The following is a 16,584-nucleotide window of genomic DNA, read 5'->3' as shown; positions in this document are numbered from 1 at the left end:
AACTACACACTGCTGGTACCTGCGCCAGGTTGTTGGGCACCAGGGACCAAGCACCCGGGGAAAGATGCCCAGTCCTGAGCTTCTGCTTCCATTCAGTACGTTGTATTTGAATGTAAAACAACACAAGCCAACAATAACAGTATACTGACATTCAATTTTATAAATTGGATACTTACTTCTATCGCATTTAACTGTAATCACAACATTTTACGTTCTACAGTAAGAGGTAAAGACAGAATCCTTAACAATGCCATAAATTGGACTATCACATACAGTTCTATGCAATAATTAACATGAAGTGCTGCGCCACGGAACACTTCTGGCTCCTTGAGTGATTTTTTTTCAGCATAGCACTGGGTTACATAGACACTCCTTAACAAAGAAAACAAAACTGTGTCCACTAAAAGTGTCTCCCTCTCTAGTAACAACTACCACAAAAGCTGGAGGTTTTTATTTTCTTTTGCATTATGCAGTGTTCAAATTCTAACAATAGTTTTGCAAATATCAGAAAGAACCATGGACAGTCCTTCTCCTCAAAAGAACATGGGAGAGAAAAAGTAGAAATTTATTTTTTCTTGACAAGTTTTAAACAGTGAAGTCCAGAAGATGAACAGATAATTAGGGTGATTTGTATCCAGAAGAATTCTATTCACATTTTAAATAAAACTTTAAGCTATTCAAATTCTTTCTTGGGGAATAAAAACCAACTTATGTTATGAAAACTGACAGAACAACGATAGGAAAAACAACCCTCGCTACTTTCTAAAAATCTGAAACGGAAAAAAGAATGAATGAAATAGAACAGACACCATTTTTATATATCAGGAATACTCTATAAACCACATTAACTGGGAGAAAAAAAAAAAACTGTTTCTCCTATGTGCTGCCATCCACGACACAACGGAGTGAATTTAAGCGGGTTGACTTGGTAGTTAAACATTCAGATACCTATACGTTTATTAAAAAGGGCATAGACAAAGCGATAGGTATTCTTCTTTGAAGAAATATATGCTGATAACATTTAAATAAATAAATAGGTACTTTGGCTAAGGCTTTGCATACGCTTACTCACTGACTCCAAGCCAAATTAAAATCATTAGAACTTCAAAAAGCAAGCTAATCATTCAGGAAAGGTGGAATCTGGTGTTTACTAGCCACATATTTTCTGATCAACTTGCATGCAACCCTTATCACTGTACAATATGACTGAATCGAACCCAGATGCACCCCAAGGTGGTTGTACCAGTGGAACTAGATACAGAATGCCAGAGAGGCTTGTAGGCAGTGAAATCAGATCGGCATGCTGATTACAGAGGACACACAAAGGAGCGTGGGACTTCATGATTCCATTACAGGCTCTAATACAGATTCTGAGAGACAGAGAGATTTTGGACAAATTTCAGTATTGCTGTATATACTAGAAACCAAAGAAAATCTCATAACTTCACTGTCTGTGAAATACTTCGACAGCTCAGAGCAAAATAAAATAAGCACAAAATGGCAACATAAACCCAAGGCAATCGTATGTAATCCACGGCCAGGTTCTCCACTGTCTTGCACCGGCATCCTCTTTACTTCACCTGCACTGTTCTTGCCTCTATGGTCAGATTCTAACAACTTCAACATATTTTCTCTAGCAGAAAAGTAACTCCAACAGTGTGAAATTTACAGAATTGGATGACAGTGACCAGGAAAAGCTTTATTCAGGGAAATTCTCTCACTTCCTACAGTGAAGTGAAACTGATCTTTACTTAGAGCTATTCAAATTCCCCATACAGTAGCGCTACTCAGACACGTTATGTTCAAATGGGGTGTAAGTTCAATACTCCTCTGGAGCAAAATCCTCTCATGCCATCTAAATCTACTGTACCCAAAATTTAATTTGGGTCCAACAGTCTGGACAGTGATGCTCATCACAGCTGTGAGATCTGCAGATGGATGAACATCACACTGGCCAGAAGGCAAGAAAGTTTTTAGCAGCTCTTGGTTTGGCATGGAGGCACGGAATAACACAGAAAGAGCAGGATTAAAATATGGCAGCAAAGAGACAGAGAACTAGGGAAGAAGCAACTTGAATCAGACTGACCTGCAAAAGCAAACATGAAAAGGGAGTATTAGGCATTCAAATGTGTTGTTTATGTTAGCTTTAGCAGAAGGACTATTTGCCTATGCCACAGAAATGTTGTTGCACTAAATTTATGTAAGATTTGGCGGCTATAAAATGGTCGTCCATTTCTGCCTCCTCTCTATCCTGCCTGATTATTTACCTCCACTCTGCCTAAGTCCCCCCTCAAAAACAAACTATGCAGCACTTTCATTACATAATCTCATAGTTTCAAGTATTAACCATGATTTCTATGTACAAATTCTGGGCAGGGGGGTTCGGTATTTGAGCTATCAAGAAATTGTATAAGGCCAGAGTACCCACAGCAAATACAGAACCAACAATTTATTTCCCAGGCATTGTATGTAAATATTTGGCTTACATAATAATTTAAGTGAGCCTTACTCATACATAGAATTCCACTTGCAGATTAGTTTAGATGTTCAATACATTTCTGTGACTGTTTTCATACTGGGATTTGTCTAACATTCAATGGTGGATGGGAAGGAGAGACAAAAATGAAACCATAAAATGACGAAAATGCAATCTGAGAACCATTTCACAATGAAATGAGAGGAACAAGACAATAAAGGAAAACAAAACTCCATGAAACCGGTCCACATTTCTGAAAAGACCCAAGCAGCAGAACTAGGACAGTTCTTTTTCTCATGATTCCTGAAACCGATTTATACAGTTGGGTTGCACAGAACTTTTAAAAAACAAATATTCATTTTGTAAGTGAGTTTAAAGTCTTCTGCATGGATTAATATAGTTAAATACTGATATTATCCACAGAAAGAAAAAAAAGCGTGGATCCTTAAAAATGCTGTCACAAATTGCATGTACTTATGGCTATCCATAGACAGAAGAAAGAAAGAAGATTCTAAATCCTGCATTTTCTAACTTTCAGCAACAAAAGCAGACAAAAACAAGAGAACAATAGTTATAAAACACTCTGAGAAAAGAAAAGCCCAAGGTTGGAAGTGCTGAGCCACAAAGGAGGGGGGCATGGAAATCTATTTCAATTATTATTGAGGAATGACTAGTATTCCTATTCACGTTCATCTTCACCATAAAGCCAGAGGGAAAATGGGACATTTAGGAGTTGATCATAAATGTTTTATTTCCTATTCAAAAGGAAAATAATTCAAGCAAATTATCTCCTAGGGAATACATCTGATTTAATTTAGACTTGGAGAAGACATCACCAAACAACAGAATTATTAAAGTTCAAAACTCTGCTAGGAGTACAACTTTGAACAATGTTTTCCTCAGAGAGCATACATCAAGATGATCTTCAATAAAGTCCTGGGAAGAGGAGAATATTCAGGAGATGCTTCTGGTTACATCATATTAAAAGAAATATATTTACACAAGACAATACATGGCTTTGTGGGAAAGAGTCAACAGCCCATTCCCCAGCTGGCATTAAGTTCAGATGCAAGTACGTTCCATCTCTTCCATCTCATCAGAGTTTGCCAAAACAGATCAGAAACATGTACATACTTCTCTGAAGAGTCATTTATAAATATTATCCTATCTGAACAGATTTGCAAAAATGGAAGAACACTGAGACCGCAAATCTAATTTGAGAACCATTTTAAAGTTTTTTGGTTTTTTTTGTTTTTTTTTTTTAAATTGTAAGTTTTTTCTTTATTTTTCTTTTTTTCTTCTTGTTTCTGCTCTTGATTTTTTTGGTGTTTGGGGTCTTTACGTTTTGGCTTTTTTTTTTTTTTAAATTAAATTTTCAGCTTTAATCTAAGCATTTCCCAAGCTCCTTCAGGAATCACATATAACTTACTCTATGACGAATCTGGTGTCAAATAAAGAAACTTTCATGCACCACGTGCCAGTTGTATACTTCTTGTTTTTCCTTCAGACAAAGCAGAGCACACTTGGGCATTCACCTTCTTACAATATGAATTATTCTTTTCAGAATTTCCAGATGTTTCATCTCAGCAGAGTTTAACTTCATTGTAAGAATGTTAAGCGTGCCCTTGGTCTCTGGTATTCAACTCGTCCCCTTGCCCACTTCCCCTGTTTCACAGAAAAGGAAATTTCAGACACTGTTCTGGAGTCAGAAGAAGTGGACTTCTTTAAACTGAACTTATTCTTTTTAGAGAAAATTCAGCACGTAAAAATGACTGGTAAGTCGTTCCACACACGAGTTATCTTCGCTCTTCTTGCAGAGGCTTAAAAATCTCCCCTCCTGCTGTTTTTCTCCATCTGATTGCACACCACTGTAAGCTGGTTGGAATGTTGTGGGGAAAAAATATCAATACGTATGTAGTAATGAGTCTTATTTTATTGATAATCATTTGATATTAACTTCTATATCTTGTTGGAGGAAAGAAATTTGTTAACTAGTTACTGTAGATGTTTTTTGTATTGTTAAATCTCCTCACCTCAAACTATCCGACATATCAGTGCAAGTTCAACTTTTCCCGTAGAGCCACCTCTTACCAAAAGCTCTAAATGCTGACAAAACTCTTCCTTGGCCAATAAGTAATGACTGTTTCCAGCACTGGAAAGCCACATTTCTCAATCTGGATTGCAGAATGGCTCAAACATGGCCCTGAAGTGATGGAAGATATGCTTCAGCTTAAGAAAACCCACTCTCTAATAACGCTTTTGAGGATTGTCAGATAAGTTACAAACGCACTATACTTTTCAAAAAGTTAAAGAATACAGCTGCATCTCTCCTAGATTTATCTGCTTCTGATGACAATGAACTTGTGGCTCAGCTGCCATGCACACAGTTTTACCTTATCAGAGACACTGCTCAAATCATCAGCTGACAACATGTCCTGCACTAATTTGCTCCTAAACAATAACACAGTATTTCTGAGAGAGCAGAAAACCACTCTAAAGATGCGCTAGCATTTCTGGTGTGGTCTGCATTTCATACCACCATCTTTAAAGAAATGTCATCTGACTGCTCTGTCCTTATACAGATGAAAATACATTCACACACAAATGACTGACAGAATGAGAGATTAAGGTTCATCAGACATTAGCTTCATTTCCTGCTGTAATTCAAATGCAGCTCTTCATTTGAATGCTCCCAAGCTGAAGCATTGCTTCAGTAATTACCTGCTTTATTTAGGCAAAAAAAGAACCTTGTTGGGCAGCTGTCTTGAAATTAGAGCAGCTTTTAAGAACAATCTTAAAGTTGTCAACATTTTGGGAAGGTATGGTTTCAAAATGGCAAAGAGAATCAACAATCCTACTGCTTCTTCAAGATCATTGGGGTTTTGACTTGTTATAGCGACAGCTAGGCCAAGTGTGACACTTAACAACTATCACAGACACACCATTTCAATTGACAACAGTGGCTCTGATATAAGGTTCATAGCTCAGCACTTTATGCAAACTTGGATTAAACATCAAGATAATATCCTCTTAATAGCAAAGATGTATAATTTACTGAGGTTTGACAACAACATATTCACTGTTTATATCTTCTGAACTGAATTACTGAATTCCACAAAACAGCATCGAAGAAACTGTTTTTCCTTCCTGTCTGCAAAACGTTAACCCACTTTCAGAGGATCTGGAAATTGTGGAAATTGGCTTTGTTTCCATTAAAATAAAAATTGATCATTTCTGAAAATCACTTGCTAGTGCTCAGCTCTTCCAGAAATTCCACAAGTCCTTAATTACCAAATTAAAGGAGAAATCTAGACATTTCCAGGGCCCCTGCCCACCATCAACTGTCCATATGGACTCCAACACAGTAAACAGCCAAGCAGGTAGATCAGCATTAATTACACCTGGCAGAAGGCCTGGCGGAACTGCATTAAAACTCCTGAAGTGTTCCTGAAATATTTAACCAGCCCTCTAAGTTAAGCGTTAAGATCTTTCCTAAATTTTCACATTTTATCTCCCAGATCCCGAAAATCTGGAATTGCAGACAATTTACCTGTCATCGTACAGAACACACATACACAAGCAATGTTTATGTGGGATACTGATATTCAGCTATCATGAGACCAAGTACTCTTTCACATTTCCTATGTAAAGCATCTCAGCTAGCACCATTAAGTTTAATGTGCTCCACACTGATCCTCTTCTATGACTAACGTTCATTTACTTTTCTTCACATTTCTTCACCCAGGAGACTTTGGTCCCTTTGGTTCCAGCACAGATGGATTTTTAGTTCTAGTGTTCTCAAGCCTGTATTTTCAAGAGAGAGGCTTTAATATGAATGCCCTGTGTATGCTGGTGGACATGGCATCTTCCTGGGAATGGGGAGCACAGTGCTCAAACCTCGGCAGAGAGAGGAAAACGTAGAGCTTAGGTTTCTTAAATTTCTGGAAGAATGCTCTCTTTCCATGCTAACGATGGGCAACAATGCCATCACTAGCATGCTTACTTAAGTGTCTGTTAGCAGAACTGCCACATCTCCAGCTGGATGGCTGAAGGACACTAATGTGCAATATACTGGGTCAGACACCAGAACTCCAGAAACAAGCACTCAGCCCTTATCTGCTGCACGGCATTTTCTGTCTAGCTCTAGATTACTCCCCTGTTACTATGCAAACTTCTTGAATCTCCCTGCAGAGTTCCCTCTGTCCTTTCAAGGTGTTTACACCAAATTTTGATGGACTGATTTGCCCTGTTGAGGTTAGTTGTCTACAATACATGAAACACAGCATCTGATTTACGAGGCCCAGGTGTTCCAACAAGGTAAATATAATGCGATGTCAGAAAAATGGGAAAAACTGAATGAGGGAGGTGTACCAGAGAGATGTAAGAAGTCATTTTCTATTGACCAAAAAAAGACCTCAGGTCCAGTTATCAAGTACATTGTACTGTTAACTATGAGATTAAGTCATTTCAGTACATAGCCACAACAGGTTTTTCCATAAATAAATCAGATCTCTTCCCATGGCTCTCTTTGTCAAAAACTTCCTATTTGAATGACAATTTTTAATTACTAGATCAAGTTCTGCTTGATAAAGAGCTTTCATTTCAAGTAAGTATTTCACTAATATGAAAAGTCTCTGTGGAGAAATATCCTTGTCATTGGAAAATGCACAAGTCTTCACTACTTTAAGGCTTTCCTACCGAAAGACCACAGCACAGCAACCAGAACAAAGAACTGCATCAGATTCCTGCCAGACGCACATATTTAATTTGCTACTGATTCACTGTTTCCCTAGGTGAGCCTCAATTTCTGCATGCTTCAGCTTCTCTCCTCTCTAAAAATACAGTTTCTAAAAAGTATTTCTCAACCTGGACAAGGAAGCAGAAAAGAGGGGGAGGAATGGGTGATGCGGATTTTACAAGATACCGCTGGAAGTCTTGGGAGTGGTGCCTGTTGGCTGCCCCAGGCTGCTCCTGACTGGGTTTGGTGAGCTGCAGATGTGATTTAGGTAAAAGGCCCTCACACTGTAAGGTGAGAAAATGACAGGGAAGCAGCTGTTGTGGTGGTGGGGATGCTATGTGGAATGGGGAGCAAGCCTGAACTGAGCTTTTCACAGGATTTGCCACTAGAAGAGAGGAAACCGTAGCATTTCTCCCATCCTCCCCCCTTTGCCAGGGAGAAAGGAGGCTGCTTATATCAAATGGCTAAAATGAGTATTTGTAGGCATCTGGTGGGAGGAGCTACAACTTGGATTCTTCAACTAACGAGGGAAACATGAGTGAGAAAATATCCTATAGTACTCTTGAACAGCACGGGGGAAAAAAAAAAGTTTGAAAACCACTGGATTATAATTTTATGGTAGTATTATTTGATGGCCTGACTTAACAAGTCTTTCCAACTTTGGTTCCAAAGATTGTATGGATACTTCCCTATCTCACCCAGGTGTTTGAAGTTTAATTAATTAATGTTTGTAAAGAGCGTTACAATTTCCAGATGAAAAGTCCTATGCAAGTGCAATGCAGGATTACTCATTGAGGTGATTGGGTTAGAGAGTATCACATTACACAATGCAGCTCTTCCCTCAACGATTTTATGCGTTTGAAGTTCTGATAAAGTGTATTTATCAGTAAAATGGATATAATGGAAATACTCTTAAGGCGTGACCTGGATTATGAAACCAGAGGTATGGTTTTGGGAATAGAACAAACGAGAATTAAAACAACTCCTGAGGCCAGATTTGTCTACAGTTGTATAAAAACGTATTCTGTTCTTCCTTTTTTTCCTCTTCCAGTAGGCTTTCTTCTCTTTTAAAATAGAACCGGTTATTACAATGGGTGTGAGCAGACATGCAACAGTTCACGTTCAGTTCCTATTTCCATACTCATCCAACTTGACTTTTTCTCATGACTTTCTCAGAATTATTTTGTTCTTTTTTATTTTTATTTTTATTTTTTTCTTTTTAATGTTTGGATTAACTCTAATGATGGACATTATCTTTTTGGAAAATTCTGGTTTAGCTAGCAATTAAATGGAATTAGATCAAAAGCACGTGGACAATGTCAAACTGAAGACTGCAGTCAATGTGCTTAAGACAAAGATAGCAATCAAGGGGATCTATATGCAGACAAGCTAAAAGAACAGTTCAGCATGAACTTGATGACAAACAACATGGACAGATGTAATGGGCTGTACTGGGCTAATCCCTTGTTATCAGTACCAGCAACAGTTTTGCCAATGCTGCTCCTTTCGTCTTTTACCCAGAACAATAAAGATGAGGGTAAAGTTTAAGTTTAAAGTTCTGGTTTGAAGTTTGAAACATAGTCAGCAGGGTAATAAGGGCACTGGGCCATCAGCCCAGTGAGAGGACAGGCTGACAGAGCAGTTTGTTCACTGAGGAGAACAGATGGCTTTAAGAGACTCAACAGGAGTAATTTCATACCTACAATAAAGTTAGTCAGAAGACAAGAGCCACGCTCTGTAGTGAGATATACTGTGGGAAAACAAGGAACTTTTGCCACGTACTGAGGTGATGTTTTAAGTGGATATAAGGAAAAATACAGATTTGTTGGCAGATAATTAAACACTGTGACAGGATGGCCATAGACATACAGAATCTCTATCTTCTGATGTTTTCAAGATGCAACAGGATAAAGCCCTGAACAATTTGACCTGTAATAGGACTAGAGACCTCCTCTGGTTCCTTCCAAATTAAATGATTCAATGGGGAGAGAGCTCAAGTTACGTATGCTTGTTCAGGAATGGGTTTGGACTGTTACAATTAAGTCAAGAAAGCTGAACGGGTCTGCTCAACATTTATTTGAAAAATAAGTTTACTCATTGCTTGCCAAAAGACAACTGATAATATTCCAAACTATGAGGTGCCATCTTTGTTCTTCTTCATTCATTTTCTACCAAACTTACCAAAACAGACAACAGAGATTGGGATGACATATAAATGAATGCAGTATTTTATCTATACATCTCAGTTAAACAAGAAAGAAAAAACAGAAGTTTTAATAATACCTGATACTGGAATAACAATGCAATTCAGCTGTGCATTTTTATACTTGTAAAGAATCTGCACAAAGTTAAATCCGTAAATTACTAAAACACATTAAAATTTTGAGACACCAAATTTTAAAATTCACAGAAAGCTCTCTTTAGCTGAGTTTTCTCATTTTTTAAAATATTTAAGTAAAACATTACTTTTTTGTGAAAGCTGTTTTTATTGTTAATGGAACTCCTTAATATTTGCTTTCTATGATTATCCTGTTCCTTATGTTTTTAACACACAGACTTTTCTTACTCTTCCAAAATTGCATTAGATTCCCACTAGGATTTACATGCCTGAGTAAACCAAGTAATTAAAAAATATAACAAAAGCACACCTGCCGTAACTCTGATCACTCCTATAACAATATAAAGTTTACAATTTGTTTGGAAGCAGAATCAGTAACTCTGAATAAGGAAGTCAAGAAAACAGGCTTGTTACTGAGTCAATGTGCCAGTTTCCTCCATTTTCTAATACTTCTCACCGTTTACTTCCTCCCAGAATTACAGTAATACAAAGGATCAAATGAAGTAATGTAAAAAGATGAAAAACATTGGAGTCACTAATGATTGTGGATCCTAAAGTAGACATAGACCTTCCTGCAAATCTTTTCCTTAATGTACTCTAAAGTCATTCCAAAAACACTGTACTAGATAATGTAAAAGTGGACCTTTAGGAAGGTCAGATCTTGATTGTGGCTGAACTGAAACAACGGAAGGTCAAAAATAAGATACAGGATCTAAACATATAATAGTTATACTGTTGCAATTACACTGAACAATCTGAGGAGTAACTTCCAATTTTAATCAAATGGTTTGAGCAAAATAGTAAATAAAAACATCTAGTTTTCATTTCAACTGCATGATATTAAAAGGTAAAACTAAGAAAACATCTTCATGGAAAGAACATTCTGTGCATAACATGTTAATGGTAGTTAATGAACCAAAACCCACAGAAATCCCTTTGGACAGCTAACAAACACATACAGCTATTAATTAGGTCACAGTTGTTTCCTCACAAGTCTTTTGTTCACTTTACTTGTAGAGAACACCAACATATCCATTAGACTTGTGGGGAGGTATTCACCAGTGAAGAAAATATTTATTTATTATACCTTAAATGCTTGCAATTACATGACTTATTATGGCAGTTCTGCTGGTTTCTCTCTTTGTAAGTAAACTATAATCACTCAGTTCACAATCTGCTGCATTCTATTCCTTAGAACATCATTCACCTCAGAAGGTCCAATTGTTTCATTTTGCATACTTTGGGCAACCATTGTACCTCAATCTCAGATTTTAAAATGCTCTGGGCATCCAGTTAAAAAAAAAGAAAAAACAACCACACAAAACAATACCAAAAGAATTAACAAACTTCATTTTAATATAAAAAAAAGTTTCATAAATATTTTTTAAAATTACCACTGAGAGGATATGGGTAATTTCTGTTTGACGCACATTTAAATTTGAATTCCACTCACAAACACGCTTTGCCCACTAGTAAGTTACTCCATTAACTGTGACTGTGAAGAAAATGTTTGCAATGGGCTCCCGCTGCTACTGAAGAAAATTGCAAAAGTGCAGATAGAACATCATTTCAAGCACACAAACCAGACTGAGCTCCTGAGAGCTGAGGGAAGACCACTGCCTTTATGAAAATAATCAGCAAGTATGTATTTTTCATTTTGCGTGTGTGCAAAGGGCAGGCACCATGTGGGGCTTCACATTAGCGGAATATACCACTGTTCCGTTGGGAACAAAGATGGCAGAGGCTGCTGGATTGGTAATACTCCATCTTTTCTGTTTGAGCCTTGCTTTGTAAAGCTGGCCACGTTCAGTTCCTCACCGGTCTAACTCCAGTTCTCCAAACAACACCCTTGCCCCAGGGCAGTTGCTGCCTTGTTACCAACATCTCCTGCTCCAGAACCTCTACCACTTCCTTCTCATACATTCCACACCACTAAATATTGCACTGCCTTCCTCAGCCCACCAAGACTGAATTAATAAACTTGACTGAATCCAGCTGACTCTGTCCAGAGCACTTGGGTGTGTCTTCACTAGTACCGACAGAGATCATTTGCTTAAGTTTGCTCTTGCAGCTCACCTGCAATAGGTTTGTGCCTGGCAGGTTGGAAACCACAGAGTGAGAAAATGTAAGCAGTCTTTTCAGGTCATTACTACTACAGTTTCATGAGTTGCCTGTCACAGCCCCTAGGATAACTAAGATAAATCTTAAGTTACAACTTAAACTTCTGACCATTTCTCAATCAAAAGTAAGGAGAGTAAACAAAATTAACAATTTGCAGGAAAAAAAAAAAAATTAAGCTGTTAATTCTTACCATAATTCTGTCACTGTCGATAATGGTGTTCAAGCGGTGTGCAATGGTCAGAACTGTGCAATGAGCAAACTTTTCACGGATTGTCTTTTGAATGAACTCATCTGTTCTGAAACACAGCAAGAGCAGTGCAGACAAAAGTAAGATGTTTAGCAGGGATAACTTAATGGCAGGCAACTTTTACGACTTCATCAAACATGACTGTATGGCAGGAAATGTGCTTATGAAGTCATTATAGTGCTTCTTCCTGGAGGCATACCATGAAACATACCCCAAAAGCTATCTGCTAGTGGTTCAGGACAAAAGAATTTCTCCTTGAAAGTAGAGCAGTAAGTTTCATTTCAGGAGTCAAGCCTTCCAAGCTGTGATTACAGAAGAAGGGACATCCCCTTTAGCAGAGTGAGGTATTCCTACAGATATTCTATACCAAAAAAAAGGTCACTATACTTATGGTTTAGTTTGTGCAAGCTGTGAATAAAAGTTAGTGAAAGTAAGTAACCTTCATCGTAAATGAATGAAGACAACCTATAACTAAGATTCTTCATTTCAACTGCAAAAGTGGGTTAAATTACAGAGCTGGTTGGTAAGCAAAGCTATAACTGCAGTAGCTCAAGGACTTGAATACAGAATGACATGCTTTATAAATCAAATGTTGACTGATACAAAATCCAAGGAAAGGGATAGAATCATGAAAGTCCTGAGTTGGAACACATAAAAGCTATCAAGATAAGAGTCTCAATCCACTCCATGAATTAGTCTCCTAAGGAAAGGTATCAGGTAGAAACACGTGACTTTTAAAGAATGAAAACAAAGCCAGAGCACAGACACTGAAGTACAGTGTGAATGTTGAGAACTGTCACAAGTTAAGTTGAGAATCCTGAAAACGAAATATACTGAAATATACAAGAGACACTAAAATGTTCTTTAGTTGTATAATCAAATATTAATGCAAAAGGTCTGTCATAATGATAAAACTGGATAGTATTCAAGAAACTACTGAAGAAGCATTGGTATCACCTAACTTAAAGCACTGCAGTTAGACTTAAATTTGGAAATCTACATAACCCTCCTTAAAGTCAATGAAAAGAGGAAAGGCATGGCTGGAATCTGAATAAGAGCACCTGAATTAGGCAGCCATCAGGTGATGAATGCCTTCTACAGGCACCTGACAGCCCACAATGCACCAGAAGCCTAGGTTCCTGGGCACAAAGCCAGGTCATGTGAATGTGCATATATTGTGCATCAGCCTTCAAAAAGATGACGAAAAAAGATGTTGAGTGGCAACACTGGAGAAAAAGGCAGTGTGGGAACACAGATACAGAAATTAAAATTATCATCCAAGATCAAAGGAAGACATAAACAGCTCCAAATATCGGTGTTACTGAGACCAGGGTGTTGCAGCCTAGAATTCAGGCATATGAAGGCACAAGTCTAATTTCCAGGATTCCTATTAAAACAGAATACTGTACTTCTGTGCAATGATTGGACAATAATAAATGCTCCACATAGAGCATAGAAGATGTCTAGATAAACAAATATATTTAGGGGCCATATTAACTTCAACTGGTTGCTTGCAAAGCCTTAATTCTTCAAACTGTTCTAAGTAACTCAGAAAGTAAATACAATACAACACAACTTCCTCTGACAAATCATTATTTTTCTAGATACTAGTACATTGAATCCATCTGGACGTGACAAATATTTGGTACTGTCTCACAAGCAAAAAAGAACTGTTCTGTTTCCACCATGGCAGGAAGCACTAACGACAAAAAGGAGAAACAGACAACTTTGGAAGTGTAGGATGACATGAGGAATGGTGTAACCATTGTTTCCATGGTTCACAGTATGATTTTGTGGTCTGATGGACTGAACACAACTTCTGTTACAAACTGTTTAAGCAGTCAGCATGACAAAGGAAGACAGAGCACTTCTCATGAGAGAACAGATGATGAGAGAGAGAAGGAGGATTATTAACAGTTAAGTAAGAATTCCCATGCATGCTTACTGTCATCCTCTTACAGACACAGAAACATTTATGCTCTGTCATGAATTGGACAAGACAGAGCACTTTTAGACAAGAACTCAGTTTCTGCCAAAATTGTTACTGCTACCTGGACCACTGGACCGGTTTGGAGCATGACACACTTCTCCTTTGACCATTTACTACTAACAGTTTAAAAGCAATAAGAACACTCATTAAGGAAATGAGAGATCTGACATTCTTGGTAGTTTGATCCTTCTGCTACTCTTTCCTAAAAGAAGAGTCAGGAAAGACTCAGGAAAATCCTTCTCCTCCATTCAGCATTAGTAAAGCCATCCCTGGAGCACTGTGTTCAGTTTTGGGGTTCCCAGTATAAGCATATACAAGCATAATGAAAAGAATCTAACAAAGGACCACAAAGACAACTGGAGCACCTCTCCTACAAGGAAAGGCCGAGACAGATAATACTGTTCAGCATGGAGAAAGGGGAGGCTTGAGTGGGGATCTTATCAATTGCTATAAATACCTGAAGGAACAGTGCAATGAAGATGGAACCAGGCTCATTTCGAGGGTGTCTAGTGACAGGACAAAGCATAATGGCAACCTCCTTAAAAAAGCAATTTGCTTAACACTCCACTACCATGTACTTCTATCAGATCGCAGCAGTAACAGTGCTACCATTCCACTGCTAATGCACACATTTTTTTTGCTGTCCTCTCAATAATGCCTTAGTGATCTGACCACTATTTATTTCAACAGAGAAAACCAGGCCACACACTATAACACTAAGTAGGGAAGAGGCAGTGGTTAAAAATAGCCTACCATGAATAGCAAAATGGAAACAAAAACTTCAATACTAACTGAAATAATGTAAAGAAAGTCTTTTTCTTTCATTATAGTCAATCTCAAGGTGAGGTTTCCTATAAAGTAAGTAAGGAGCACAGAAAACTGCAGTTTGCTCAGAAATTTCAAAAATAACTTTTAAAAGAGCTCAAAATGATTTTCAACTCTAAAATTATTCCTACTCTTATCTCAGTAGAATGCAAAATCCTTGAACATCCCTGTCCTCTGCATTCATTTATTATACATTCCATTATTACACGCATTCCTTATAGCCCCATCCCTTATTGCATATCCATTAAGAAAACAATTCTCATTCTTGAGAGGCTGCAGAGTAGCCCTGCAGAACAGCATCCGAGCGTTCTGGTTAATGCCAACTTGAATCTGAATCAGCAGAGTGCCCCTGAAGCCAAAACTGGCCATGAGTACCAACCAGTACCTAGGGGTGCATCAGGTCCAGCAATGCCAGCCAGGAGAGGGAAGGGATTGTCCTGCTCTGCTCTGTGCGGCCTCACCCTGAGCACTGTGTGCAGTTTTGGGTGCCTCAATACAAGGATGTAAAGCTATTAGAGACTGCCCAAAGGAGAGCTACAAAGATAGTGAAGGGTCCAGAGGACAAGACATACAAGAAACAACTGAAGTCACTTGGTTTGTTCAGACTAGAAAAGAGGAAGAGGATGAGGGGAGGCCTCATGGCAGCTTACAGCTTAGAATTACAGAATCTTTTGAGTTGGAAGGAACCCCTAAGGGTCATGTAATCCAGCTCCCCTGAAATAAAAAGAGACATCAACAGCTAGATCAGGTTGCTCAGAGCCCCAGTCAGCCTGACTTGAACATCTCCAGGGAGGGAGTTTCCACTACCTCTCTGGGCAAAACTGTAAAAAACATTTTCCTTATTCTCAATCTAAATATCCTCTCTTTTTGTTTGAAACCATTGTCCAATCTTTAAAGACCCTGATAAAGAATCTGTCCCTTTTTCTTATAGCCCCCATTCAGATACTGAAAGGCTGCTCTCAAGTCTCCCCAGAACCTTTTCTTCTCCAGGCTGAACATCCCCAGCTCTCTTAGCCTGTCCTCACAGGAGTGGCGTTCCATCCTGGATTGTTTTTGTGGTCCTCCTCTGAACGCGCTCCAAAGGTCTACATCTCTTCGGTACCGAGAACTCCACATCTAGATACAGAACCCCAGGCGAAATCTCAGCAGTGCAGAGTAGAGGGGTTTTCCAGAATTGTCTTTAATGGGCCAGCTGTTCTTGGGCCTTCTCTGGAGCAGAGACCCTCTTGTTCTCACCTTTACAGTGATACACCATGGCTCTAACCCCAGCTTCCGCCCTCAGCAAGGCTGGAGCTGCACCTAATATCAAGCACTTTGAATTTCCAGGGGTAGAAATGAACCCTGCCCTTGCTGTCACTGCCAGAGACATAAAGGGGAATGAGAAGAAATTCAACAGAGTATCAGTGATAAAAGGAAAGCGAGGGAAGATGTGGGCCCTCTCTGAAAGGACACTGGAGACCTGATCACAAGGGATATGGAGAAGGCTGAAGTGCTCAATGACTTCTTTGCCTCAGACTTCACCAGCAAAGGCTCTAGCCACACTGCCCAGGCTGCAGAAAGCAAAGGTAAGAGCTTGGAGAAGGAAGATCTGCCTGCTGTAAGTGAAGACCAGGTTCAAGATCATCTAGCAAACCTGAAGGTGCACAAATCCATGGGACCCAATGAGTTACATCCACAGGTTCTGAGGGAATGGACAGATGATGTTGACAAGCTGTTATCCATTGTATTTGAAAGGTCATGGCAGTTTGGTGAAGTTCCCACTGATTGGAAAAGAGGGAATATAACCCCCATTTTTAAGAAGGAGAAAAAAGGATCCAAGGAACTACAGACCAGACAGTCTCACCTGTGT

At 38.7% G+C, this 16,584-nt stretch overlaps 1 protein-coding gene across 1 annotated transcript in view; it reads right to left on the bottom strand.

Moving 5' to 3' along the window:
• ABCC4 (ATP binding cassette subfamily C member 4) overlaps nucleotides 1–16,584 on the bottom strand; it is a gene marked incomplete at its 5' end in the record, with an annotated part of 96,940 nt that overhangs the window by 11,294 nt on the left and 69,062 nt on the right. The window contains one exon of the mRNA XM_031557820.1: nucleotides 11,864–11,969. Coding sequence (XP_031413680.1) covers nucleotides 11,864–11,969 — 106 coding nt within the window. The remainder of the gene's footprint in view (nucleotides 1–11,863; nucleotides 11,970–16,584) is intronic.

Source organism: Meleagris gallopavo, chromosome 1 (genome assembly GCF_000146605.3).
Source record: "Meleagris gallopavo isolate NT-WF06-2002-E0010 breed Aviagen turkey brand Nicholas breeding stock chromosome 1, Turkey_5.1, whole genome shotgun sequence".
Lineage (NCBI taxonomy): Eukaryota > Metazoa > Chordata > Aves > Galliformes > Phasianidae > Meleagris > Meleagris gallopavo.
This window is presented reverse-complemented; position numbering and strand designations above follow the sequence as displayed.